General features: G+C 38.0%; 2 protein-coding genes across 2 annotated transcripts in view; one reads left to right on the top strand and one right to left on the bottom strand.

The window, feature by feature from the left end:
• Positions 1–6,070, top strand: part of LOC124118987 (uncharacterized protein DDB_G0290685-like) — a 55,406-nt gene extending 49,336 nt beyond the window's left edge. The window contains exons 9-11 of the mRNA XM_048382764.1: positions 3,714–3,811; positions 4,169–4,256; positions 5,052–6,070. Coding sequence (XP_048238721.1) covers positions 3,714–3,811; positions 4,169–4,234 — 164 coding nt within the window. The 3' untranslated portion in view covers positions 4,235–4,256; positions 5,052–6,070. The remainder of the gene's footprint in view (positions 1–3,713; positions 3,812–4,168; positions 4,257–5,051) is intronic.
• A 15,708-nt stretch (positions 6,071–21,778) lies between these two features.
• On the bottom strand, positions 21,779–25,138 carry LOC125372510 (interferon-induced protein 44-like). Its single transcript, XM_048382784.1, has 5 exons — positions 24,488–25,138; positions 24,158–24,352; positions 23,379–23,501; positions 23,115–23,262; positions 21,779–22,241 (listed from the first exon to the last, which is right to left on the bottom strand). The coding sequence occupies exons 2-5, from the start codon at positions 24,314–24,316 to the stop codon at positions 21,814–21,816; spliced, it is 858 nt and encodes a 285-aa protein (XP_048238741.1). The 5' UTR covers positions 24,317–24,352; positions 24,488–25,138; the 3' UTR covers positions 21,779–21,813.
• Positions 25,139–27,210: the final 2,072 nt, after the last annotated feature.

The following is a 27,210-nucleotide window of genomic DNA, read 5'->3' as shown; positions in this document are numbered from 1 at the left end:
AAAGATTTTGGAATTATTCTCACAATGTTTGTCCTGGCATAAACACGTTCACAACGCTATTGTACAATCAAAAAAGACCCCATTAGCTATCTTAAATATCTGTCAAAACTACAACCTATTCCGTGCAATATTTTTTCAGAATCTTTGATTCTAAAGTTATGCTAGTCCTGTTTAAATAGCCGAGGTGTGGGGTCTTGATTGTGATATCGGTTCTCCTATTCACAAAGTTCACACTTTAGCGTCTAAATATTTACTCGGCGTTGATGAATAAACCTAGAAGGCTCAGACTATGTGAAATGTGTTTCTTTAGATACAAAGTAAACGGATACCATTTCCTATTGATATGTACTGCTTATGATAACCTACGTAAAATTTATATTCCTGATAAATATTGTACATGTACATACATAAAATATTAATGTCTATCACCAATGTCATCTTCACTCTTGCAGACAAAGAGCTGTATTTTCTGTAACAAAGTAATATGGGCCGATGGCCTACATACAGCTGAATAAATGAGAGAATGAAAAGAGAGGAGTGGGATTCGATTACTTGTCATAAAAAATATACTGCTACTCTGCATGTACTGAAACAGGCGTTACACGAAATCAGTAATTTTTCATATTTTTCAGTCTGCAGTGACTTCGGAGATACAGGGCAAATGTACGTTTCTAAGGATATTTCAAATCAGACAGAAATTTTACAAGCGTAACGTATTAGTTTCCTTATGATAAAGCGTGTGTATATTCTTGATTGGTGTGTAATTGAACAAAATCTTTACTGTTGTAAATCCGCCTTTCTATTTAACGGTATTGGTATTATTAAAACATAAATGAAGACTATATATGAATTATTAGAGCAAGTGCGGAGCAACATAAATAAAATTCATTTTCTTTACGTCATCTAATGTGATCCTTACAGATTCTTTTTTTTATCAAAAATGATGTGATAATGATTAAAAATTCTCGACAGCTCGACCTCTTCTAGGAGACGATATGGCCAGCAAGATAGAGAATCAACTTGGGATGGATAAAGGATCACTTAATAAGATCATACAAGCTCTCCTAAAGGTACCGTTCATGTCAGTGAGATACGTTCCTGATCGAACACACTTCCGATAAAATACTAAATTAATAGTGCAACTAAGTATCATTTTTTTTTATAAATGCATACCAGGAGTGTAATGTAACAATTTTTTTATTAACTTATTTATTTTTTTATATATTTTTTTATTTTATTTTTTTTATTTTTTATTTTTTTTTATTATTATTGAGGGGGGGGGGGGGGGGGGGGGGGGGGGGGGCGAAAAGTTATAGATACATACTGCATTTTAGAAAGTGGTCAAATGTAACAAATCTTATTTGGGGGATTACACTTTCTTAGTAAAGTACACATTCTGTGTTTTGCTGGTCGATTCCCAAATAGCAAGAGAACTTGTACTCTATGGAGAGAGTGTAGTCCAAAATATAAGATTTGTTACATTTTGCCACTTTCTAAAAGGCATTATGTATCTAGGAGTGTATTAGTTTTAATACGAGAACAGTTTGTTTGATGATCAGTCACAACTAGGACGTGACGTGAAGGCCAAGGTAAATGTTCACATGTATTCACAGATGTACCAAAACATTAGTCACAATAACCACTATTCCACAACTACCTTTATTTTCAGACATATGTGGAAAAGACAAACAAACAATGCACACAAGATGATAAAGGCATTTCAATGTGTAGTGATGTAAAGAGACAAGAGGACAAAGGCAACTCTAGTGGAAGTGACGCCAAGAACCAAGGTGACAACATCCCTGGTGTCACAACCAGACATCATGGTGGAGATGAACCTGTCGTTTCTCATGATCACACACCCAACACCTTAAGGAGAGATGTGCCATCACTGGGAGCAGAGATGCAGGTTAGTGTGTGATTGGTGTTCGAAGAAACGTTACACACACACACACACACACACACACACACACACACACACACACATATATATATATATATATATATATATATATGGTGACAATCGGGTCACACAAAGTTTGATCATGTTTTTAGCTCCTATGTAAAGCATGTCTTCCCCATGGATAACATATGGGGTATAGTATTCTTCCAGCCATTCGTCAAACAGGCGTTATTCAATCATATTCACTCCTTATAAAATGACAGAATATTATCAAGCATGCTTCCTAGTCTGGAGTTATCTTAGCATATACTCCTTACTATTATTATAATCTTGCATGTGTGCAGATCCTGTTTCCCTTTTCTAGGAGTCAGGAAGTAACTCTTGCTGTCCTCCACATTCTGGACCTAGATGCGACCAAAATCTCGGTAACATGAACAAGAACTTTGAAACCCTAATAATCCTGGGTCTCAGTAATCAAATTTCCAGATCACATTGTATAAATGTAAATATTCTCAATAGTAATAACCCCGAAGGTACAGTTCCAGAGTACAGATGCGTCACTGAATCAAACATCTCTCTGGGATATTTCAGACAAACTACGGACTATACTGGAAGAAATGAAGATAAAGACAACTTATTTACAAAAAGTGGTGGAGAAAAAGTGTAAGTTGCCACCAGGGAGACTACCGGACATACTTGATGAGGTGCTGAAATGTCAACAGAACCAGGCACCAAAGGTAACACCCGTGACAAAGGATTCGGTACCACTTTTCATAAACTACATATTTTAGAATGTGCATGTCAAACCTAAATATTTCTTCCTCTGAAATATTGCAGATTTAACACTTGCTTCTTAATCAATCTTCTGCCAAATAAGCTGTTTGTTTAGTTAGTTAGTGAGTTTGGTTTTACGACGGTTTTAGCAATAGTCCAGCAATATCACACAAGCCATGAGCTTCACACATAGTACTAATCTGGGGAATCGAATCCGCGTCTCCGGTGTGACGAGCGAACGCTTTAACCACTAGGCACCGTCCTGTTTGTTCAGTCAAGATTAGGAGAATGCAATCTATGTATATCCATGGATATAAAACAATAATGAATTATGACAAATGATCCATGTCGTAACCAATCATGACATTGAATCAAAACAATCCATAATATGCAATATTAAAATATCTGTTCAAATGAGCTTTGTGTCTGGTTAGTGTTTTATGTATTTTAACATTGCATATACAGTTGTCAGTTGACCTTTGGGAATGGAAAGCATGGTTGTGTGTTGGCGCGCAGAATGCCTTTCAGTGTCTTGTTAAACAAAATATGCTGCTACTCTGTGTTTATTTGAATAAACGTTTTACCAACTCCAAAGATAACTTTTATATATTTTTCAGGCTGCAGGAATGTCAGAGAAACCGGGAAGATGTAAGTTTTATACGGAAGTTTTCTAATTAGAGAAGTAACCACAGAAATAATGTCAGGAGAAACGAAGTGAACGTATTCGACCCGATGTTCTCGTATCTACATGATGAGTGTTATGGAAACATTCAATGAATCTTTAAGCTGCATCGTAAGTTAGAAAATCTTACTCTTGAAAATCTGTGTGAAAAAAAAACATGTCACATACGTTTCAAGAAAGATGTACTGACGCGTTTAATGATGTTCAAATAACGATTATGAGATACTGTAAGCAACCACAATAGCATTTGATTCTTTTACAGCGTCATAATGTGTAAGATTTAATACTTACGCCCCAGTCGTCAGTTTGTCTTATGTGCAAAAAGGATGTGATAATGAGTGAAATTCTTGGCAGCTCCACCTCTACTCGGAGACGATATGGCCAGCAGGATAGAGAACCAACTGGTGTTGAATACAGGATCACTTCATGAGATCATAGACGCCGTGCTGAAGGTACACAGTCCTTTATATGTAATTATGTCGACTTTGCCCACTTGGGGCCGCTTTCCTACAGACGCCATCCTGTGCGGCAATAGTCTACAAACACGTACTATTTCTTGAACCACTGGTTTGTCTTTCACGCCCAGTGGAGTCTGTGTCGGCAGATAATCGGGACTGATATTTCCGTGGGATTGATTGATACATCAATGTAATGCTATGTCCCCAAAAATTCACATTAAACTTATATTTACCTTTCTTGTTTCAGAGAAACAGAATACATAGAAATGAGCTCCTTGTTTTTCATAGACTATTTTGTGACATGGGTGAACGGCTGCAACCACGTGTGAACTGTTTTGTTAATCCTTTCAGTTCGGCCAAAAGAAGAAGAAGTGGTGGGAGTGGCCGTTCTGGAAAGGAGACGACGCCTCCACATGACCAGACTGTGGGAGCTGATAGTGTGGGTGTTGCTTATTGCAATATTCCTAGTAAAACTGAGTCTGGGATCTGTTTGTGTTGCACTTCGTGTTCAAACAGATATTAGATAAAAAGTTGAATTTGATTAAATGTGAGTTTCTTATATATTGCTAATACTAATATTTCTGTTATATGTGCGAGGTTCGGTAAAGACAAGAGAAATGTGTAGGATGATAAACATGCAGCGTTTAGAGGAAATGTATGCTGTATATTACTGTTGTTGGCATGTTTCATTGTATATATACATATATAATTAAATAATAAAGTCCACGTTAGTCCATCATCTTCTTTATATCAGTTTCATACATAGTACTTTCTTATATATATAAAACGCATAGGTCTTTCTGAATTTAAAAAAATTCCTCAGATCAAAGAATATGTCAACTGAATCGATAAAATATGTTATAAATCTGTGTATAGGAGATTTCTATGCAAATCTGTATTTTAAAAAAACACCAAAACGCAAAACGTTGTGTTTCATAAGACGTTTTACAAATTTCTGAAAACACATCAACCAAACGAAACCAAACTCATTTTGCAAGTGCAAATAGGGCCATGAGTTGCATGCTGTATCTGTCTATAAAATGGCATGTCGCATTCGAAATGTGAAATCAGTTTTGAAGAGTTTCACAACGGAATCATTATGCCACGTATAGACGCTGCGGCAATATCGCCATTGGAAGACTAGGGGCTGGTGAGTCGCAATCTTCAGTTGCAAGACGTCTCAATGTAAGCCAGAGTACGATTACTCGACTCACAACACGCTACAACCTCACAGGTACCACAAACGACCGTCCACGCACCGGAAGACCTCGAGTCACCACAGCAGCTCAGGATCGCTACATCCGGGTCCTCCATTTACGTGATCGTACTGTTACAGCTGAGAGCATAGCGGCCAGGGTGCATGGACTTCGAAGGACATCGCTGCAAACAGTACGGAACAGACTGAGAGAGGTTTGACTGAGAGCCCGGAGACCCTACTTCGGGAACGTGTTACGACGTCAGCATCGCGTCAAAGGTCTCCGCTGGTGCAATAACATGTCGGCCTGGAACTTACGAAACTGGAGGCGCATATGGTTTAGCGATGAATCTAGGTTTCTTCTACAGAGACGGGATGGACGAAACAGAGTTTTCAGACGGGTCCTTGAACGTTATGCTCCTATCTGTGTACGTCAAGTGGACAGATTCGGTGGAGGAAGTGTCATGATGTGGGCGGCGATATCCTACACCAACCGTACTAATCTTATCCATGTCCAAGGAAACCTGACGGCTGTGCGCTACAGGGACAATATTCTTCAGCAACACCTTCTCCCAGTCATTGACGTCCGACGGGAGTTATTTCAGCAAGACAACGCCAGGCCACATACAGCACGTGTCACCATGGAGTATCTGGCAAATAACAACATGCCTGTGCTTCCCTGGCCATCTCGTTCCCCGGATCTCAACCCCATAGAACATCTTTGGGATGAACTTGATCGGCGTCTACGTCAGCGTATACGTCAACCTCAAACTTTTCAGGAGTTAGCTAAATGTCTTCAGCAGGAGTGGAGGAGAATTCCTCAACCAGTTATATAGCGTCTGATCCAGTCCATGACGAGGCGGGTCCGAACTGTTATTCGTGCACGTGGTGGACATAACAGATACTAGCACTTCTGTGGACGCTTAACAAAATCATGACTGGTTAGCCTGTGGTGATCATTACATCGTATACACACGAGGTTCTGCCATGTGCACGTCAAATTTCATGCTCCTAAGTATGTTTGTTGAATAGTTATACACGTTTGAATTAAACCTTTGTCTCTTCAGATTTCTGCCTTATGCGTTTCTGTTTTGGAATAGTATAAATACTCGTCAGTCTTGATGTACCATTTGATCAGTTTTTCATATCAAATAAAATTAAATCTCTCACATCACCACAAATCAAACCATCGACCACGGTTGTAGAAATTACCGCCAAAGCATAAATACCTGCTAAACCCACAAATCCAAGAACAACGGATCCTGGTACTTCCAACTTTTATTTTACTTTTATTACACGGCAAACAATTGATTTCAGTGAATTTAAAAATCAGAAAAAATATAGATACATCTCACAGTCTACCATTAAGTTGTGTTGTTTTTTCTCAGGAACTCTCCAGTGTTTTTCTTGATTCCAAAATTTCGCTGTGTTGTGATTTTGTGATGCACTGTTGTTTGTATTGATGATACGAACCTGTAAACGTATTGAGCATTAGTGTCGGTCCTTAATATAAGTCTCACGACAACGTTAGTTGTCTATACATGTCTATAATGTATGATGCATCACAAACAGTTGTGCTGTCAGTATGGTTTGCCAGCGTTGTCGAGGTCATAACACAACGCTGTCACTGAAACGGTGATCTTGCGAATTGAAATAATTCAGTTTCGTGACGAAACGGTAGAAAATGTTCTCAGTGTGCTTGAATACTCTCTCAAATGTAGCGTTCTGAATGAATAACAAAAATGTTTGATACCAATCCTCCTACAATTGTGTTCTGAGTTAGTAAGTAAGTTTGGTTTAATGCTGCTTTTAACAGTCTTACAGTTATATGGCGGCGTGTCAGCTTAATGTGGGAGGAGAGCCAGAAGTGATGCAGGTCTTAGATGTTAACCACTTCATTGATACCTACGAGCACGGATATGGTGCTGACAAACCTAGAAACATAATCTGGTTGAACAGTGATTCGAACCAACAATCATAGGTTTCTGGCGTGCCCAAGGGACGTAACTCTGCACAGCGAATCATGGCGCCTTAGACGATTGGGCCACCCGTGCCCCCAATTGTGTTCCGAAGTAAACATAAAATATATTCAATACACAAATGCATCTCCCAAACAGCCTTCTGAATTAACTATGGACTATATTAGCTAAAACGCTGGAGAGTTCTGAGCTAACTATGTAATAAATCCATCATAAACTCTCCCCCATGTTGAGTTCTAGGGAATGATTATGAAACGTATCCACACACATCTGATCTTCTAAATGTGCTACGTTATATTGTAACATGAGTGTTTGTGCTGCAATCAAAATCTTTGGCGTGCAATAAAAAGATAGGGGTACATTTTGCTATTTGCAAGTTAAACCTCGGGCTTACAATATGTTATGAATCCTTCATCCATTCCTTAGTAGGTCATGCGGATGATAAGAAATGAACAGGTTCTCCAGAACTGATTTCGTACTTAAATGAAATTGTAAAGGAAAAGTAAGCATCAATTATGATTGTGTTTTAAAAACTATCTGGGATAGGAATTGAGAGGTTACATCCATGTGCTAATTGTGGGCTACTAGATTCTAATGGAAGATTTAAGCACAGAGGGCTTTATTTTTTATTCCTAATACAGGATATTTACCATCACCAAACACACAAGCGTGATAACCTCTTTATCATATAATGTCATTCTTTAATTCTGTGCTTCAAAATCGCTTTCCCTCTCTCACAAACATTACCGAAACATTGCGAGTTTTCCTGGAATGCGTGCATTAATATTTATTACGTCACAGGGTAAGTGATGTGTCAGTCGGACAGTGACAGTAGCCAATATAGTTCCAACTGAAATTTGTTTCTTATACAGTGGCGAAGCAACATAAACGCCAAAAAAAATTTTTTTAATTGCCTTTCGGGGCAATCCATCGGTCTGTCCACAAGAGCAAATGCCCTTTATCAAAGGGAAACTACTCTAACCCTAGTCTCTGAGACGTCACGGACACGGTCAGACGTTGTTGACAGTCGATCTGTCCTGTAATAACGTTAAGAAGTGAAGTCAGATGTACACACAGCGACAAAACGAAACAAGGTAACAATTCAATTATATTTCGGCCAAATCCAACTATTTTAATTTGTGGAGAAGGTTTCAAGCCGAAGAGGTCTACAAGCAGAAATATGACTACCGATCCCTCTTGGCTAGACCTCGTGCCCTCGCAAAATTGTTTCGAAATTTATATCTCCAAAGTTGCCAAAACTTATAAAATGCCTTAGCTACGTCACAGTTAGACACTGCTTTTCAGTATATTAGACTGTTCTTTTGATAATGATAGCAATTATCCCTGTAGTTTATCCAGATTCCCGATGGTTAATTCTGACGCGATCGCCGAAGGACGAGGGCGACGCCATGTTTGTTTACACTCTCCTACCCAGAGTTCCATGTGTTATGCTGCGTCACTACTGCGCCGGAGTGTGCACTGGGCCAGAGTGTAGTTTATTAATAAACAGAGAAAGTAGTCCCTACTTGACCTTTGATATTTGCATCTCTATCTGCATATGACTCCAACGGATATCGTTTTTATCCGTTGGCTTTATACTGCTGAGAAACTTACCCATTATATTATAAAAGTTGTTAACTGGCAAACAAATACCCTTATTGATACGTATCAAATGTCAAGTCATCCCTCTTGACAAAGAGTCTTCTGGATAATCTTTATGCATGGATTTAAAATCAAAATGATAAGTCGTTCTCGATGGTCTCTTATATTTCTATTTAAATAAATGATTGGAAAAGAATGGACTATTTCACTATTATTGAATAATATCAGATCTTCGATATACCTTGTTATAAGGAAGTGCAATTTATTGTTAAACAGAGTTGAAACTGTATTACATTGTTGTGATTTCGTAGAAGCTCGTAGCATTATGTTTTGATGCTTCTTAATTGTCAGAAATGTAGAATACCCATGAAGATCCGGGGTAGAACAGTTCTTCAGCAACCCATGCTTGCTGTAAAAAGCGACTTTGCTTGTCGTAAAGAGGCAAGTAACGGGATCGGGTGGTCAGGCTCGCTGACTTGGTTGATGCGTGCCAAATTCTTTGGTTAAGTCATTATTGCAGTGATGCTTAAAATATATGGTTATGCTATCTAAGGTGTTTGGTTCAAATAAGATATGATATACCTGCAATTCTAAAATGAAATGTTTGTACAAAATGTGAAATACCATTACGTATGTAACAATACACGTACACTAGCACAGTACCTTAAATTCGTAAGTGTAACATTATCAGTGTTGCCGGTGCATCGAAGTTCAATTTTATAACACATTCAATCTCCATAGACGTCCCATTTTTGAAAATGTATATTCCACAATAACTATCACAACAGCTTACCAATAGCTAGACGTCTGTTTGGAGATTGTTGTACTTTCCCTCTTCTATGGAAGTAAAGAAAACATGCCTCAGTCTTTGTTAAGTTAAAGAGATAACAGATATATTTGAGCATAACACTATCATTAATACAGTTTTAAAACACGGGCTAGAGGCCACCAGTAACCAACACTAGACCATCTCGCTGGGGATCATGGGGACTTACAGTGCCTCTGCTTCCTGCATGATACCCAGCAGTATTTAAGTTCTCACTTTAGCCACAGGGGGTTGAGCACAATGCCAGCCAATATTAAGAAAAACCCCGGAATTGAGTTGGCTTAAAAAAACTGGTTGATGATAGTTAAATCGATTATGATTATATTTCGTGTCACACAGGGGGAGAATAATTTTATGATACTTTAACCCCCTGGACAGAGCCTTCAATAATGTCAGTTGATAATAACATCACACCAAATTTAAAAACAAGCATCTAATTATTTGCATTCATATTTAAAATCTATTTTACAGACCAATTTGGATTAGTTTCTGACCTTTTTAGATGGGTTTGAGTGAGGTATACTACAGGCTTCGCCATCTGCCAGGGAAAAGGATAAGGTGATATGTTATCAAGATTAATTTTAGCTGCAGTGATGTGTGGTTGAATTCTGTTTCCAAGTGGTGGAATCAAGTTTGCACAAATGTTTAAACAGGTTTTCATATTGAGGGTGGAAAACACAATCACATGCTGGATTTGATTTACTTGAGTACAGTTTAGTAACGTAAAGCAGTGAAAGTTTGATGCGGCGCTGTTCGAGTATAGGTGCATCAGCTCCCACATACAAACTGTCCACGTGAGAAGTCCTAAAAGCTTGAAGACAGAGCCTAAGCCTTGATGGCTTTATAGTGTCCAATTTTTCTAAATTGCTTTTGAAGGCTCCACCATAGACAATGAAACCATAGTGTAGTTTTAGCTTATTAACGATCTGTAATGTGAAACAACTATTAACAAGTAGAGATCCTTCAGGCACTTTGCCTTAATATATATTTGATGTGTGGTAACAATGTCAGATGACGGTCAAATATGAGGCTTAGGAATTTGGCCCCTTCTACTACTTTGATAGGAGTACCATCTAAATATAAATCTGGATCCCTGTGAGGTATTAGTTACGACAATAGTGGATACAGTTTGTTTTAGATTTAAAAAACAAATTTGAAGCCGTTTTCGTTCGCAAATTTTTGAATTTTGTTAAGACAGAGCTGTAGCTTCTTTCTATTGTATTCTTACCACGACAAGAAATGTTGAAATCATCCAGTAAAAGTGAACCATCAACGCTATTGTTTAATACTTTAGACTATTGATTTCGAGGCTGAAAAGTGTGACTAATAATATATTGCCTTGAGGGAAATGATCTGACAGGGTAGAGCCCACTCGTACTTGAAATTATCTGTTGTTTAATAATTGAGATATGAACTGAGGTAATCTGCCCTGCAACTCTGTTAAAATACAATATTTCCACGTTACATATCACATGCCTTCTCTAGATCTAAAAATATTGATGCAGTGTGCGTTTGTAGACAATGGAATTTTAAATAAATGATTCTAAACGCACCAAATGGTCCATGCTTTTTCTGTTTTTTCGGAAACGACACTGGATGTCACTGAATAGGTTATCGGTCTCAAGTACCAGACTAATCAATTGTTAACAATGTGCTCCATGGTTTTACAAACTTAGCTAGATAATCATATTGTAGGTAATTGGATGAATCTGTATTATCCTGTCCAGGCTTTGAAATAGGAATAATAATAGCATTGTGCCACGAAGGAGGAACATTTCTGGTTGTCCATATCTCATGAAATATATTAAGTAACGTTTCCAAACGTGAATCGGGCAAGTGTTTCAGGAGCACATAGAGGATGTTGTCGGCTCCTGCTGCAGTGTCATGAGGCAGTATATAATTCATGGAGTGAAAATGTTTCATTGTAGTCCTCACCATTATCAGAGTTAAAAATAACTTTTTGTCTTTTCCTGCTTTTTTTGAAAACTCTGAAATTGAGGATAATAGTTTGATGATGACGAATGGTTTGCCGAAGTGTCACCAAGTATTTTGGCAATTTCGGATTTAGTAGTTAAAAGTGTATTACCATCTCTAAGATGGTGAGGTGAAATGGGGTTTAACCTCCAAGGTTATTGCACTTATATAGTGACGTGCATGCCCATGTGTGTGTTGCTGCTTGTACCAGTCCGGACTGATGCTGATGCTGATTTATAGTGCTATCTCACTAAGATACCATGCCGCAGTTTATCTTGAATACCAAATTCAAACACAGAATACTGACTCTGACCCGACCAGTCCTTGTTTTAGACCCTTAATGCCGGGCGCCAGACAGGATAACAACAAGTACCATTTGTTAACATCTTTTGGTATGATGCGACCTGTTCACTAATCTTCCAGTGTCTGCCCCAGTTCAGATATATCACTGCACTGAAGCTCGATGTGTGAATAAAGCCCAAAATAATGCAGGTCTTAATGTTTATTACTCAGGTAAAACACACAACCATGGGTATGGTCCATCGTCATTGTATTCTCCGAGACGTGACTGGTGAACATGGTTTACAACAAATAATCATGCAGATAAACATCTAGCAAAAGTTGATCAGTTCTAGGCGTAAAGGAGATCATAATAGTTTGAGTGCGATTTGCACACCTTACTCGTGTTTGAATAGCAGACTATCAATGAAAACAACATTCCTGAAAGCCTAACAACTGCACCAGACACCATCCACTTATTCTTTTATGATCAAAGTGAAAAGTTCAATGCACAGCTGTGGAAAATGCATGTCCCTTTTGTTATCAACAATGAATATATTTTACCAATGCTGAATGTAAAGTGTAACGTGTATTAATTTTATGGCGTATTTTAAGGGTCTGCTTGTGGCATATTATATTGTGTCTCTACACAGAGAGAAACTCAAGTTGATGGATTCAACCACGTGTTTCTCACGTCCTCGCAGTGCAAATGTCAACTTTTGTTTGCTATACAGGTGAATATTTGACGAGGCACATTCAAATTCTTTTCCAATCAAATCCCTTTTAAATCGGTCATTATAAATCAATTGCTAGTAATGGTCGCATTATAATGTTGGTATTGAAATGACAAGGCCATGGAGTAAACAACTATAATGAGAACTTGCACACATGTTGATATTGAAGACAGAAGTATACAGAACATTGTTGATGTCTTAACAACTGCATCTGCCAACCACCTGCACAACATCTTAAGATTGTGGTGAACATGTGATAGGCTTAAACAAGTGAATTGTGATCAACATACAAGACCATTGTCACTCGACCTGTGTAATTCGTCATTAAAAAAGGTATCGCCAATGGAAGACCTTCAAAGATTCTCAAGGACGTGTGCACCTGCGTCCAGTAGCCAGTATGTGTGATTAGCTGTGAGTGCCGAGTAACGGGAATATCCCTAGCCCATGCTGTATATTCAGAAGCGCCACTCTATTAGTCATGTGTTTTCTTTTTATCTTGAGTAACTGGTAGCACAATACTAAAACATAACCTTTAGCATGCATTTACTTATTCTTCATATGAATGTACCTTGTGTATGCGAGTGAATTTGACTGAAATGTGCATTGGATGTTTCACCACCCGAAATGAGAGCAAGGCGATATTAATGACTTCCTAGATGTTTAACAGGTAGGGGTTAGCAGGTATAATTCATGACATTGCAAATTTAATAATCAGCGCCTAATCACCTCATGTAAACATCAACACTTAAACTTCAAGTCATGCTTAAATTATTATTCATATCAGTAACAAACTGGAATTTAGCCGCGATATCTGTATTAAGGCGTTAGTTTCTAAGAAATTTAAATGTATCCTCTACATGCAGTTATAACAGAAAAAGGAAAATAGATATAAAACAGGCAAACGAATTCTTGACACCAAGACGTGGCGAATTTATATTTAGGTCTATATGTGATCTAGTTGGCAAATAGGTGCCTCACTCTAAGATGGGGCTCACCCCAAACAAAGGACAATAATTTGGAAATTACTAAGCAAATGTCATTCTTAACAACTTTGCACGAAGACCTTGCATAATGTAACACTGATCAAACAACTGTAAAGACACCAAAGGCTGGACTGCTGTAGGCTTGACATAAAGGGAAAGTTGACTATTGTTTCCCTCTTGTAATGCTGTCTTGTGGAGCGATTTTCTGGGAAATACCACTATTGAAGAAACCATTAATACTCCCTTCGCCCTAAAACGCACGCACGCATATATATATATATATATATACTCACACGCAAAAGAAGCGCAAGTGGTTTAAGGCGTCTAACGTAATGGTTTATGGTGAATGTATTCGCATGCCCTTGTATATATATCACTACTTAAAAATCATAAGATACTGGTTAAAATTACTAAAAATGCCAGTAAGTAGATTGCCAAAAAAATGTTATAATATGATGCTATTGTATGAAAAGAATGGAGATCAAAATTGGGCATTCAATTTTAAATGTCTACTGTATAAATGTGGGTATGGTTACATCTGGGAAAACCAATGTTTCTTAGAGAATCATGCCGTGTTCATATCGAAAATAAGGCAGACGCTTTTTGACATGTACTTTCAAACATGGAGATCTACTGTAGATGTTTCTAGCAAATAATATAGATATTTTAAAATGCAAATATGCGCAGAAAAATATTTAACTGATGTAAATATAAGAAAATGCAGAATATCATTAACACAATTTAGATGCAGCTCACACAGCTTAATGGTTGAAGTTGGCAGGCACAACAAAATACCCAAATGTTTAAGATTAGGTAAACAATGGTCTTTAAATGTTGTCGAAGATGAATTTCATTTTCTACTTGTATGTTGTAAATATGATAATTTAAGGAAAAAATATATTGAACAGAAATACTATGTACATCCAAATAAATACAAGTTTATCTCTTTAATTTCACATGTGAGCAAAACGGCTATACAAAATCTCTCTCTCTTTATATATCATGCCATGTTATTAAGAAATGAATCCTTGTAACATTCCTAACCGCTTCCACATTGTCATGTATTCTGTACTATGGGCATGTTGCCTTACAGTTATATATGAATAAACTAATTGACTCTTCCGTCTGCATGGGAGACACAAACGCGACTTTCATCGGAGAAGATGACACGCCTCCACTCACGATGACGCCAATTGTGATGACCCTAAGTCGTGCTTCTCGATGCTGTGGTTGGAGAACAGGACGACGTGCTGAGGTTGTCTCGGCTAATGTGTCAGTTATGTGTTCCTATGGTCTGTCGAGCACTTTCACTTGCAGTTAGAAACGGATGTCGCTGATCTTGATGGGTAATCTGCCGATCTTGTCGAGGTGTGGTGACCCTAGGACGACCGCTCCGAGGAAGGTCACATGTGGGGTCTGTGTAGCATTGTATCGATGCAGGAAACGGTAAATCCTGGTTATGTTAACATTGAAATGACAGGCAACATCTTGGACATACTCTCCAGTTCGCGAATTTTCGATTTCGCGAGAAATGTGTTCATGCTACCCACATATTCATTGAAATGGTGCGTTTTGGCGATTCTTTTTTTATGTTGCGTTTTTACTCGGGGCTTCCAAAATGCAACCAAATATATTGATAACACCATCAGGCTTCACTACATGCTAAAACTCGTATCATTTTATGGTTTCGTGTATTGGTTTTCCCAGATGTAACCATACCCACATTTATACAGTAGACATTTAAAATTGAATGCCCAATTTTGATCTCCATTCTTTTCATACAATAGCATCATATTATAACATTTTTTTGGCAATCTACTTACTGGCATTTTTAGTAATTTTAACCAGTATCTTATGATTTTTAAGTAGTGATATATATACAAGGGCATGCGAATACATTCACCATAAACCATTACGTTAGACGCCTTAAACCACTTGCGCTTCTTTTGCGTGTGAGTATATATATATATATATATATGCGTGCGTGCGTTTTAGGGCGAAGGGAGTATTAATGGTTTCTTCAATAGTGGTATTTCCCAGAAAATCGCTCCACAAGACAGCATTACAAGAGGGAAACAATAGTCAACTTTCCCTTTATGTCAAGCCTACAGCAGTCCAGCCTTTGGTGTCTTTACAGTTGTTTGATCAGTGTTACATTATGCAAGGTCTTCGTGCAAAGTTGTTAAGAATGACATTTGCTTAGTAATTTCCAAATTATTGTCCTTTGTTTGGGGTGAGCCCCATCTTAGAGTGAGGCACCTATTTGCCAACTAGATCACATATAGACCTAAATATAAATTCGCCACGTCTTGGTGTCAAGAATTCGTTTGCCTGTTTTATATCTATTTTCCTTTTTCTGTTATAACTGCATGTAGAGGATACATTTAAATTTCTTAGAAACTAACGCCTTAATACAGATATCGCGGCTAAATTCCAGTTTGTTACTGATATGAATAATAATTTAAGCATGACTTGAAGTTTAAGTGTTGATGTTTACATGAGGTGATTAGGCGCTGATTATTAAATTTGCAATGTCATGAATTATACCTGCTAACCCCTACCTGGTAAACATCTAGGAAGTCATTAATATCGCCTTGCTCTCATTTCGGGTGGTGAAACATCCAATGCACATTTCAGTCAAATTCACTCGCATACACAAGGTACATTCATATGAAGAATAAGTAAATGCATGCTAAAGGTTATGTTTTAGTATTGCGCTACCAGTTACTCAAGATAAAAAGAAAACACATGACTAATAGAGTGGCGCTTCTGAATATACAGCATGGGCTAGGGATATTCCCGTTACTCGGCACTCACAGCTAATCACACATACTGGCTACTGGACGCAGGTGCACACGTCCTTGAGAATCTTTGAAGGTCTTCCATTGGCGATACCTTTTTTAATGACGAATTACACAGGTCGAGTGACAATGGTCTTGTATGTTGATCACAATTCACTTGTTTAAGCCTATCACATGTTCACCACAATCTTTAGATGTTGTGCAGGTGGTTGGCAGATGCAGTTGTTAAGACATCAACAATGTTCTGTATACTTCTGTCTTCAATATCAACAGGTGTGCAAGTTCTCATTATAGTTGTTTACTCCATTGCCTTGTCATTTCAATACCAACATTATAATGCGACCATTACTAGCAATTGATTTATAATGACCGATTTAAAAGGGATTTGATTGGAAAAGAATTTGAATGTGCCTCGTCAAATATTCACCTGTATAGCAAACAAAAGTTGACATTTGCACTGCGAGGACGTGAGAAACACGTGGTTGAATCCATCAACTTGAGTTTCTCTCTGTGTAGAGACACAATATAATATGCCACAAGCAGACCCTTAAAATACGCCATAAAATTAATACACGTTACACTTTACATTCAGCATTGGTAAAATATATTCATTGTTGATAACAAAAGGGACATGCATTTTCCACAGCTGTGCATTGAACTTTTCACTTTGATCATAAAAGAATAAGTGGATGGTGTCTGGTGCAGTTGTTAGGCTTTCAGGAATGTTGTTTTCATTGATAGTCTGCTATTCAAACACGAGTAAGGTGTGCAAATCGCACTCAAACTATTATGATCTCCTTTACGCCTAGAACTGATCAACTTTTGCTAGATGTTTATCTGCATGATTATTTGTTGTAAACCATGTTCACCAGTCACGTCTCGGAGAATACAATGACGATGGACCATACCCATGGTTGTGTGTTTTACCTGAGTAATAAACATTAAGACCTGCATTATTTTGGGCTTTATTCACACATCGAGCTTCAGTGCAGTGATATATCTGAACTGGGGCAGACACTGGAAGATTAGTGAACAGGTCGCATCATACCAAAAGATGTTAACAAATTGTACTTGTTGTTATCCTGTCTGGCGCCCGGCATTAAGGGTCTAAAACAAGGACTGGTCGGGTCAGAGTCAGTATTCTGTGTTTGAGTTTGGTATTCAAGATAAACTGCGGCATGGTATCTTAGTGAGATAGCACTATAAATCAGCATCAGCATCAGTCCGGACTGGTACAAGCAGCAACACACACATGGGCATGCACGTCACTATATAAGTGCAATAACCTTGGAGGTTAAACCCCATTTCACCTCACCATCTTAGAGATGGTAATACACTTTTAACTACTAAATCCGAAATTGCCAAAATACTTGGTGACACTTCGGCAAACCATTCGTCATCATCAAACTATTATCCTCAATTTCAGAGTTTTCAAAAAAAGCAGGAAAAGACAAAAAGTTATTTTTAACTCTGATAATGGTGAGGACTACAATGAAACATTTTCACTCCATGAATTATATACTGCCTCATGACACTGCAGCAGGAGCCGACAACATCCTCTATGTGCTCCTGAAACACTTGCCCGATTCACGTTTGGAAACGTTACTTAATATATTTCATGAGATATGGACAACCAGAAATGTTCCTCCTTCGTGGCACAATGCTATTATTATTCCTATTTCAAAGCCTGGACAGGATAATACAGATTCATCCAATTACCTACAATATGATTATCTAGCTAAGTTTGTAAAACCATGGAGCACATTGTTAACAATTGATTAGTCTGGTACTTGAGACCGATAACCTATTCAGTGACATCCAGTGTCGTTTCCGAAAAAACAGAAAAAGCATGGACCATTTGGTGCGTTTAGAATCATTTATTTAAAATTCCATTGTCTACAAACGCACACTGCATCAATATTTTTAGATCTAGAGAAGGCATGTGATATGTAACGTGGAAATATTGTATTTTAACAGAGTTGCAGGGCAGATTACCTCAGTTCATATCTCAATTATTAAACAACAGATAATTTCAAGTACGAGTGGGCTCTACCCTGTCAGATCATTTCCCTCAAGGCAATATATTATTAGTCACACTTTTCAGCCTCGAAATCAATAGTCTAAAGTATTAAACAATAGCGTTGATGGTTCACTTTTACTGGATGATTTCAACATTTCTTGTCGTGGTAAGAATACAATAGAGAGAAGCTACAGCTCTGTCTTAACAAAATTCAAAAATTTGCGAACGAAAACGGCTTCAAATTTGTTTTTTAAATCTAAAACAAACTGTATCCACTATTGTCGTAAATATATACCTCACAGGGATCCAGATTTATATTTAGATGGTACTCCTATCAAAGTAGTAGAAGGGGCCAAATTCCTAAGCCTCATATTTGACCGTCATCTGACATTGTTACCACACATCAAATATATATTAAGGCAAAGTGCCTGAAGGATCTCTACTTGTTAATAGTTGTTTCACATTACAGATCGTTAATAAGCTAAAACTACACTATGGTTTCATTGTCTATGGTGGAGCCTTCAAAAGCAATTTAGAAAAATTGGACACTATAAAGCCATCAAGGCTTAGGCTCTGTCTTCAAGCTTTTAGGACTTCTCACGTGGACAGTTTGTATGTGGGAGCTGATGCACCTATACTCGAACAGCGCCGCATCAAACTTTCACTGCTTTACGTTACTAAACTGTACTCAAGTAAATCAAATCCAGCATGTGATTGTGTTTTCCACCCTCAATATGAAAACCTGTTTAAACATTTGTGCAAACTTGATTCCACCACTTGGAAACAGAATTCAACCACACATCACTGCAGCTAAAATTAATCTTGATAACATATCACCTTATCCTTTTCCCTGGCAGATGGCGAAGCCTGAAGTATACCTCACTCAAACCCATCTAAAAAAGTCAGAAACTAATCCAAATTGGTCTGTAAAATAGATTTTAAATATGAATGCAAATAATTAGATGCTTGTTTTTAAATTTGGTGTGATGTTATTATCAACTGACATTATTGAAGGCTCTGTCCAGGGGGTTAAAGTATCATAAAATTATTCTCCCCCTGTGTGACACGAAATATAATCATAATCGATTTAACTATCATCAACCAGTTTTTTTAAGCCAACTCAATTCCGGGGTTTTTCTTAATATTGGCTGGCATTGTGCTCAACCCCCTGTGGCTAAAGTGATGACTTAAATACTGCTGGGTATCATGCAGGAAGCAGAGGCACTGTAAGTCCCCATGATCCCCAGCGAGATGGTCTAGTGTTGGTTACTGGTGGCCTCTAGCCCGTGTTTTAAAACTGTATTAATGATAGTGTTATGCTCAAATATATCTGTTATCTCTTTAACTTAACAAAGACTGAGGCATGTTTTCTTTACTTCCATAGAAGAGGGAAAGTACAACAATCTCCAAACAGACGTCTAGCTATTGGTAAGCTGTTGTGATAGTTATTGTGGAATATACATTTTCAAAAATGGGACGTCTATGGAGATTGAATGTGTTATAAAATTGAACTTCGATGCACCGGCAACACTGATAATGTTACACTTACGAATTTAGGGTACTGTGCTAGTGTACGTGTATTGTTACATACGTAATGGTATTTCACAGAAAGGTTGATCCTCATATTCGATCCTTCTGTTGGGTATATTTAGTCAGAAGAAGTTTTATAACACATTTAATAATTAAGGTGAAAAGTCTGACAAATTATATTGAAACGATTTACTTGTAACTCGCGATTTGAGCATTTACTGTCACATATATAGGCGTGGCTTCGCATATTATTATTGGTCTAACATTGCGGTAATTGTGACTACACATTTTACCGTGACAGCTGAAAGATTTATTCCATATTTAATCTGTTTTCCTGAATATATGGCACGCTAATTACTAGCATACCAGTCTGTGTGAGGCCTATTCAAAACATCGTCGAGATCGGGATCGTCACTGTTTTCTTGTGAACTGCTGGAATCGTCGTCAGTATTCTGGTCGTTCTTGCTGCCAGAAATTTGTTCAAATTGAAAAGGTTGTACTTCTATGTCAGTATCTGTATGGGGTAGACCTTCCAAATCCAGTTTTGACCTTGTGGGTCGAATTATTGGTGAAGATAAAAGAAGATTTCCGAGAGCGATTCGGCGCGGCACCGTTGCGCAACTTGTGTGTTTTGATGCTACAACTGTCCGGTATGACGTCACACAAATCACGTGACTGGCTACCTCATTATCTTAAGTAATCGCCAAATGCTTTTGATGGTCCGTTTTAGATTGCAAATTCAAGCTATATAACGAAGTGTTACTGTTGAGTGTGTAACATATATACCTAAGTATTCATTAATAGTGAATATAAAGCATGTGTAAAAACCTTTTTAAGAAACCTTTAACATTTTGATCAGTTATCATTGTCGGCCCTTATTGTGTATTTAAACAGAAATGGCCACGTCAAAATCATGTGCACAGCACTATATAGTGGCAAAAGTGGGTTTTCACGTCATTATTGATGTCAGTTCGTTTTGAGAAGTCGAGAATTTTACGTTAACACATTTTTTCATATTGTTTGATAGGCAATCCTAAATAAGAGATGTTTTTCATAAAGTCATTTTACCTATTGTGTCTGGACAAATTTAAAGATCAGTAGAGAAGCCAAGTGAGTCCTGGAATATGTTATATTCCAGGTGACTGAATAAAAACATGTTTAACACTTGACACTAAACATATATTTACCATAATGAATCAAATGTTGACGAAAACCTGTAAGACTGAATTTACAGATGAAATAAGCCCTGCAAATTTGTCTACAACGTGCGTCACTTATGAAAAGTAATAAAAGACCAGTTCGTCCAGAGCTTCCCGCCACAACATATAACCCCATCACAAGAGTACAGAGTCGTTAGCAGGCACAATAGAGGAGCATGGTTCATGTTTTTTTGACACATTTATGGTAAATTATGTATTCCATTGTTCAATAGGAAAGATACTGCTCAAATAGCATACAAAATGTAAAAAATTATCTTCGGGTCTTTCACAATATCAGAAATATCACGGCGGGGACACCAGAAATAGGCTTCACACATTGTACCTATATTTTGGAATCGAACCCAGGTCTTCAGCGTTTGGAGCTAGCGCTTTTACTCCACCACCAATTTTTGTTTTATCATTTGTTTTCCGCTTTGATGGAAAGTGTTTAAGAAACGATAATATTTCAAAAACGTCCCGCTACTTCATAAGATAATCAGAATAAATTATTATTAATACATATTCGCATTTAATGAAACTCGTGGCTCCTGTGGAGCCGAACACGAATGCAACATATTCCAACTGGCGAAATTAAGGACGAACTTTTTTCTGGAAATTTCTGGAGTGGAATTCGACTTGTCTAATGTATTAAATGTTTTGCCTTTAAGGAATTGTCGATGCTATCATAAGTATATGATGAAGATGTTCTCAAACACAGGCTTCAAACCAATAAACTTTTCTAATGTACACGACGGTAATTGCAAAATCTATCATTATAAATTTGCTTTATGAGCATGCATTAGACAGGACAAATATATAGACATGAGACATCGCATGTTTCTGCACTCCTTAATAATTGTATTCAAATGATGCCTCAGACTGATGCAATTCTAAATATCCCAGATGATATCAACACTGGGATGTCCCAGCTGACTGATTCATCTTGTAGCGGCTCAGCATTATCTTCAGATACAGCCTGTGTCTCCTCAGTATCAGGGGCATCCTCATACATCTTCTTCTGCAGTTTTAAATCAATCATCTTCTCCACTTGGTCAGCTGCAGAGGTGAGGATTCTGTCAAGAGCTCCCAGGTGAAGCACCTTAGTGTTGGTGTCTGTTTCTGTTTCTGTCACATACTTCTTCACGTAACTGATGGCGTATGGTGGAATGCCAGTATCTTCTGACACGTTCTTCACAGATTCCTGTACTAGAGGAGAATTGTACAGGTTGGGGATGTTATCTGGGTCCTTGAACTGTGGGTCACACTCATCCAGGTGAGTCAGCACCAGGTGGTAGGACAGAGCTGAAACAAGATACATTAAATCAGTACAGGTGAAATAACTGAAGTCACTATTGTATAGCGATCGTAAAACACACATCCTAAAGCATATCCCACTTATCGTTTATGGTTACACATTTCGAAAGGAGTGACCTTGGCCTGATATATAGCCTCATTTCTATACATGGATTCTGTTTTATGAAAGAAACAAGTCATTTCAGAAGTGATTATCCTGGATATTGTCCTCTATATTCATATTTTTGGGAACTGTTATGTATATCAGGTATTACATTCTTCTTCTTTGTATACAGTTGGAGATTGTTATCTATCATCTGATAACATTAAATAACCTGAAGTGGAAATAAAGGAGATCAGAGAGACCGCCTCGCTTGTCTCATATTCCGATTTATGCATAAAGAATCCGCTTAACAAAACACTTTCCACCACACTGTATGATAGAGATATTCATCCAAGAGTGTGTATTCCAAAACATGAAGACACTACAGAGCTGCGACTTGCCATTGCATGTGTGTCTGATGGGTGCCACTGGTAGGCCAAGGCACGCTCACCTTTTCGAGAACACCTGGTCTCTTCACAATTTAATGGTGATTCATGGAGGCCTGCTTATGATATGGAAATTATACCATCAACTCAAGATGCTGAGACTCTAAATGACCTATTCATATGCCATGAGCTTTCTTCAGTTGTATTTTGGAAGTATTCAAATCCTGCGGTTTGGCAATATTGCAGCAGGAGCAGCAGCAGCAGTCACTGAGAAAAATACGTTGAAAGTTTTGTTAAGTTCAATTAATTCACACAGTTTCAAAATGGCACAAAAATACACATGGCAGTTTTACTAGTTTCAGGACCTGAGGGTGTGCCAATGTTTTAACTTACCGCCATCTCCCCCCAATCGTATGACAGCATCTATCTGACGTTTCAATTCATCACCCACAGTGATGCCATGGTGGAGAACCAGCACAACACATGACACGTCCCTTCGTGCCTCTTGCAGGTTGCCTGTCACATCAAGACGTTTTGTAATCTTGAAACAAAAAAATGAATCAGTAGGTCATGAATGATGATTTAACAAATGTATATTTCAATTTCTATTTTGTCCATATCTAAAACTTTAAGATGATAGTACTGTGCAGTGCTTACCTGGGCATCAAAGCGAACCCTGCGGGATACAATAGCTTCAATATTCTCCGTTTTTGAATCATTAGATTCAAATATTCCTGGCATGTCAATAATCCAGTGGTCACCATATTGTGTAGAGTGGAACTGTAAAATAAACTGGTTTGGGTGAACGGGGAAACATAAGGTGATGACTGGGATTTCAATGAATGACATTGGCACCTAGTCAATTATGTACATGCAACACAAATTTCTCCTGATAAAAATGAACGTGCAACAATTTTTTTTAAGAAATGTACAACACAAACATTAGTTTTATTGAATCTTTGTAGTCAACCGACAAATCAGAAGCATTTTTATCACAAAGAATAAGTTTTGGCACTGACATGTAGGAATTGGTAGTAGGCTAAGACATATTAACGAAGGTGGTGCATGAGTTCCAGTTCAAGGATCAGGAAATGTTTGAAGAAAACGTTTATGGGTGTATTATAGGTTATTATTTTAAAGAATGGGGTAATGACTTTCCAGTGATGCAATGTTTCTAGTGAACTAATTCAGCAGCTTCCAGATCTACAGCGAATGTGAAGGTAAGTATGACGTGTGTTAAAATATATATCATGAACATTGGGGATCCTTACTTTAAAAACTTCAGAGACCGGTGTGTGAAAATAAGTCACCTGAAAAACAATAGATGACGACAGAGGAGGTTTCTTAGTATGCATATGTTTCTGAGATATTAACAACCGGTTTTTGTGAAATGAAGTTTCAGCTTATTCCAGATTTGTTCCCGGTTAAATACTTACGTTGCTAGTAAGTGACTCGACAAGATTACCAACGGCATAGTAGTTGGCAGAATCCTTCAGTGCTGATCTCAGGCCATTACAGAAGGAGGACTTTCCAGCACAGGTAGGACCAAATATCAAGATCTTCCCACGTATCAGCTTCCCTTCCTTGTCATACATGTGTTCAAGAAATTGGTTGCGAAGATGTTCAACCGCCTGCAGAGTGTTTGATGAAAGGAAAATATGACGTAATGTATATTAGTTACAGGGAGAGTTCAATTATGTGCAAGAGTTAGATTATTATATATTTTATTTATCATGTTTCTAACACTCATTATTATCTGTTGATACCTGTGATGTCCATCTTCCTCGTTCTGTCTTCTTTGGACCCCATCCAAATTGCTGAAAATGTAGAACCAAGATGTATTGTGAAATGATCGAAACCAAGGCCAGTTTTCTACCAAAAAGTCAGTAGATATTAATGATATCTTTCATTCCCTTGTCTCCCGAATACCTCTACCTTCCAAAGCCACCAGCATTAACAACAAAAAATATATTTTTGTATCACTCCATAAAAGAAGACATTTATGACTATTAATGGTACAACAGGGGGTCAACTTAGATCAGGCGCATGTGTGACTAGAGACTTGTGAGTCACTGTAAAGTCAGAAATCACTCATTTGTCCGCCTCATTCATCATTTCAGGCTACAACACGTCTCCGCTCCGAATGCCTGATGGCGTCCTCCAAGTCCTGCTGGTTTACTGGTCGTATTGGTCGCCATCTGACTTGCCTGTCAAGATGATCCCACAAATTGTCGATGGGGTTCTTGGCCAGCGAACATACAGGCCATGGCCAAACGTTAACGTTCATGTTACTGAGGAAGTCCAGTGGCTGCCTTGCAGTAATGGGGTCTAGTGTCACCATGCTGGAAGACTATAGTGAATGGCTGTAGTTTGATAAATAGTAACAGATGGGTCACAAAACGTTCCCGAGATACCACTGTGGAGTAAAGTTCATAACAACCAATCGGGGGAAGTGGGGGCCCTAGTGGTTACAGCAACATGAAGTAATACCGAGATGTGTACAGGTAAAGTTACATCTTCAAGTTTTTCAGCTGTATTTATCTCAAGTACCAACCAAATCTTTTTAAAGGCTGCTCTTTTTTTCAGTATGTTTGTTGACTAGTCGTTTAGGTATTGTTAGAAGGAAGTAGGTATGATATCACACTTACTATTAAATCTCTCCTCTCCTTTTCATCTTTCTCATCCAGAAGACGTTGCTTTTCTTGCTCAGCAGACTCCTTCTTTTGTCTCATCTCCTCTGATATTCGGGCTTCTTTTTCTGCATGCGCTCTTGCCTCTTCTGCTCTCTCTCTCTTTGTCCGCAATTGTCTGCACCTCCTTCGCTCTTTGGTTTTCGATTTGGTTCTTCAGCTTGTTCAGCTCTTCTTGTGCTTGTGGCTGCTTCTCCCTTTGCTTTAGCAGCAGCATTCCTTTCTTGTTCTGCAAGTTCTTTCTCCTCTTTCGCTCTACGGCTTTCCTTTTGGGCTTGTTCTTCAGCTTGTTCAGCTCTTATTGTGCTTGTAGCTGCTTCTTCCTTTGCTTTAGCAGCAGCCTTCCTTTCTTGTTCTGCAAGTTCTTTCTCCTCTTTCGCTCTACGGCTTTCCTTTTGTGCTCGTTCTTCAGCAACTTTAGCCCTTGATGCACTTTCAGATGCTTGTTTCCTTGCTTCGTCAGCATTTCTCCTTTCCCTTTCTGCACGGTCCTGTTCCTCCTTCGCTCGCCTGGCCTCGTTTCTTGCCGCTTCTTGTGCCTGTGCTAACTGTTGTAATGGATTTTTGTTCAACTTCACAGTTGGCTTGATATATCATTATGACATATAAATAAACTTGTCTTGGCAATACAGGTACGTGACCGGTTGCATGAGCAATGATCCATGTCATGAAGCACGCTCAGGCGCTGTTCTTGACCTGTATCTAACTCTAGTTCGAAACATGTATTAGACAGTGCATTGTTCAATTTGCAATTTTGCTAAATTCCAATTTCTTCAAATATCTGAAACGTTATCAACTTTACATTACTGTGACGGATGTTTGTTCTTATATCACATGAAGTGTCATTTTGACAGTAAACAATTTTAGCTACAATGTTATTAAGTTGAAAGTATTTTGATACTACCTGTTTACTTTTGTACATAATACATATGTTGAAAGTCCACTTCGGGTGAAAATCGATTTTTCTATTTTTAATATATTTCCGAGCCCTGACAATTCTTTATGAGCGTGCCAAAGATAAAAATATACATCACAAATAAAATGTTAATTGTTTCACTTGAAGAAAAAGGTACCTCTTATGATAAGCGAGATAGAACAGTAAAGTTCTTCAGAAACATACAATGAAAATGATATTTCAGGTTAACAATAAAAGAAAACCTAGGCCTTCTTGCACAAAGAGATCTTAGCATCATGACTATCGTTAGCCTATGTTAAAGTATGGGAGTTACAATCATCTTAGCGCTAAGATCTCTTTGTGCAAGTGGTCCAAGGAGTTTTAACAATTTTTAGCTTAAACAGAATGTGTTATTGAAATTGTCTTTGATTCATTGGATAGCCACCATGAATTAATTCATCAACAAGCAAAAATAAGTTTTCATATTTTTCTCATCTTATCCGTGATCTTTTGTGACAAGAAGCATCTAAACCCTCAAGTACTTAATCACATGCCTACAATGTGCTTGGCACAATGTTTATATATATCTAGGGGAGACACTGTTGCTGCAAATCAAGTTGGTGTTTTTTTTATTCCAAGGATAAACCTCCAATGTGATGTTTCTGTAAATGACTATGACTAACAATTAGACTCATTAATGCTGGGAATCAAATTAGTTTAGATCTTGCCTACACGAATATCTTCTCACTTGCTTTTTTGATAAGTGTACCATGCAATCTGAAGATTTCCAGTCATGTATAGATATTAGATCTCTTTCAAAACTTCAACTCTTGGACATCAGTCACACAGACACACAGACACAGTCGTCTAAGGCGCCGCGATTTGCTGGGCAGAGTTGCGTCCC

The sequence above is a fragment of the Haliotis rufescens genome, unplaced genomic scaffold (genome assembly GCF_023055435.1).
Source record: "Haliotis rufescens isolate VD_foot unplaced genomic scaffold, xgHalRufe1.0.p SCAF_41, whole genome shotgun sequence".
Classification (NCBI taxonomy): domain Eukaryota; kingdom Metazoa; phylum Mollusca; class Gastropoda; order Lepetellida; family Haliotidae; genus Haliotis; species Haliotis rufescens.
This window is presented reverse-complemented; position numbering and strand designations above follow the sequence as displayed.

What these genes read in the sequence shown, in the direction of transcription:
- LOC125372510 (XM_048382784.1), bottom strand. Translation starts at nt 24,316, where the DNA reads ATGTATGACAAGGAAGGGAAGCTGATACGTGGGAAGATCTTGATATTT. An exon ending in TCGAGTCACTTACTAGCAAC is followed by an intron (nt 23,502 to 24,157) that starts GTAAGTATTTAA and finishes TTTATTTTACAG; the next exon opens with TTCCACTCTACACAATATGG. An exon ending in GGGTTCGCTTTGATGCCCAG is followed by an intron (nt 23,263 to 23,378) that starts GTAAGCACTGCA and finishes TTTTGTTTCAAG; the next exon opens with ATTACAAAACGTCTTGATGT.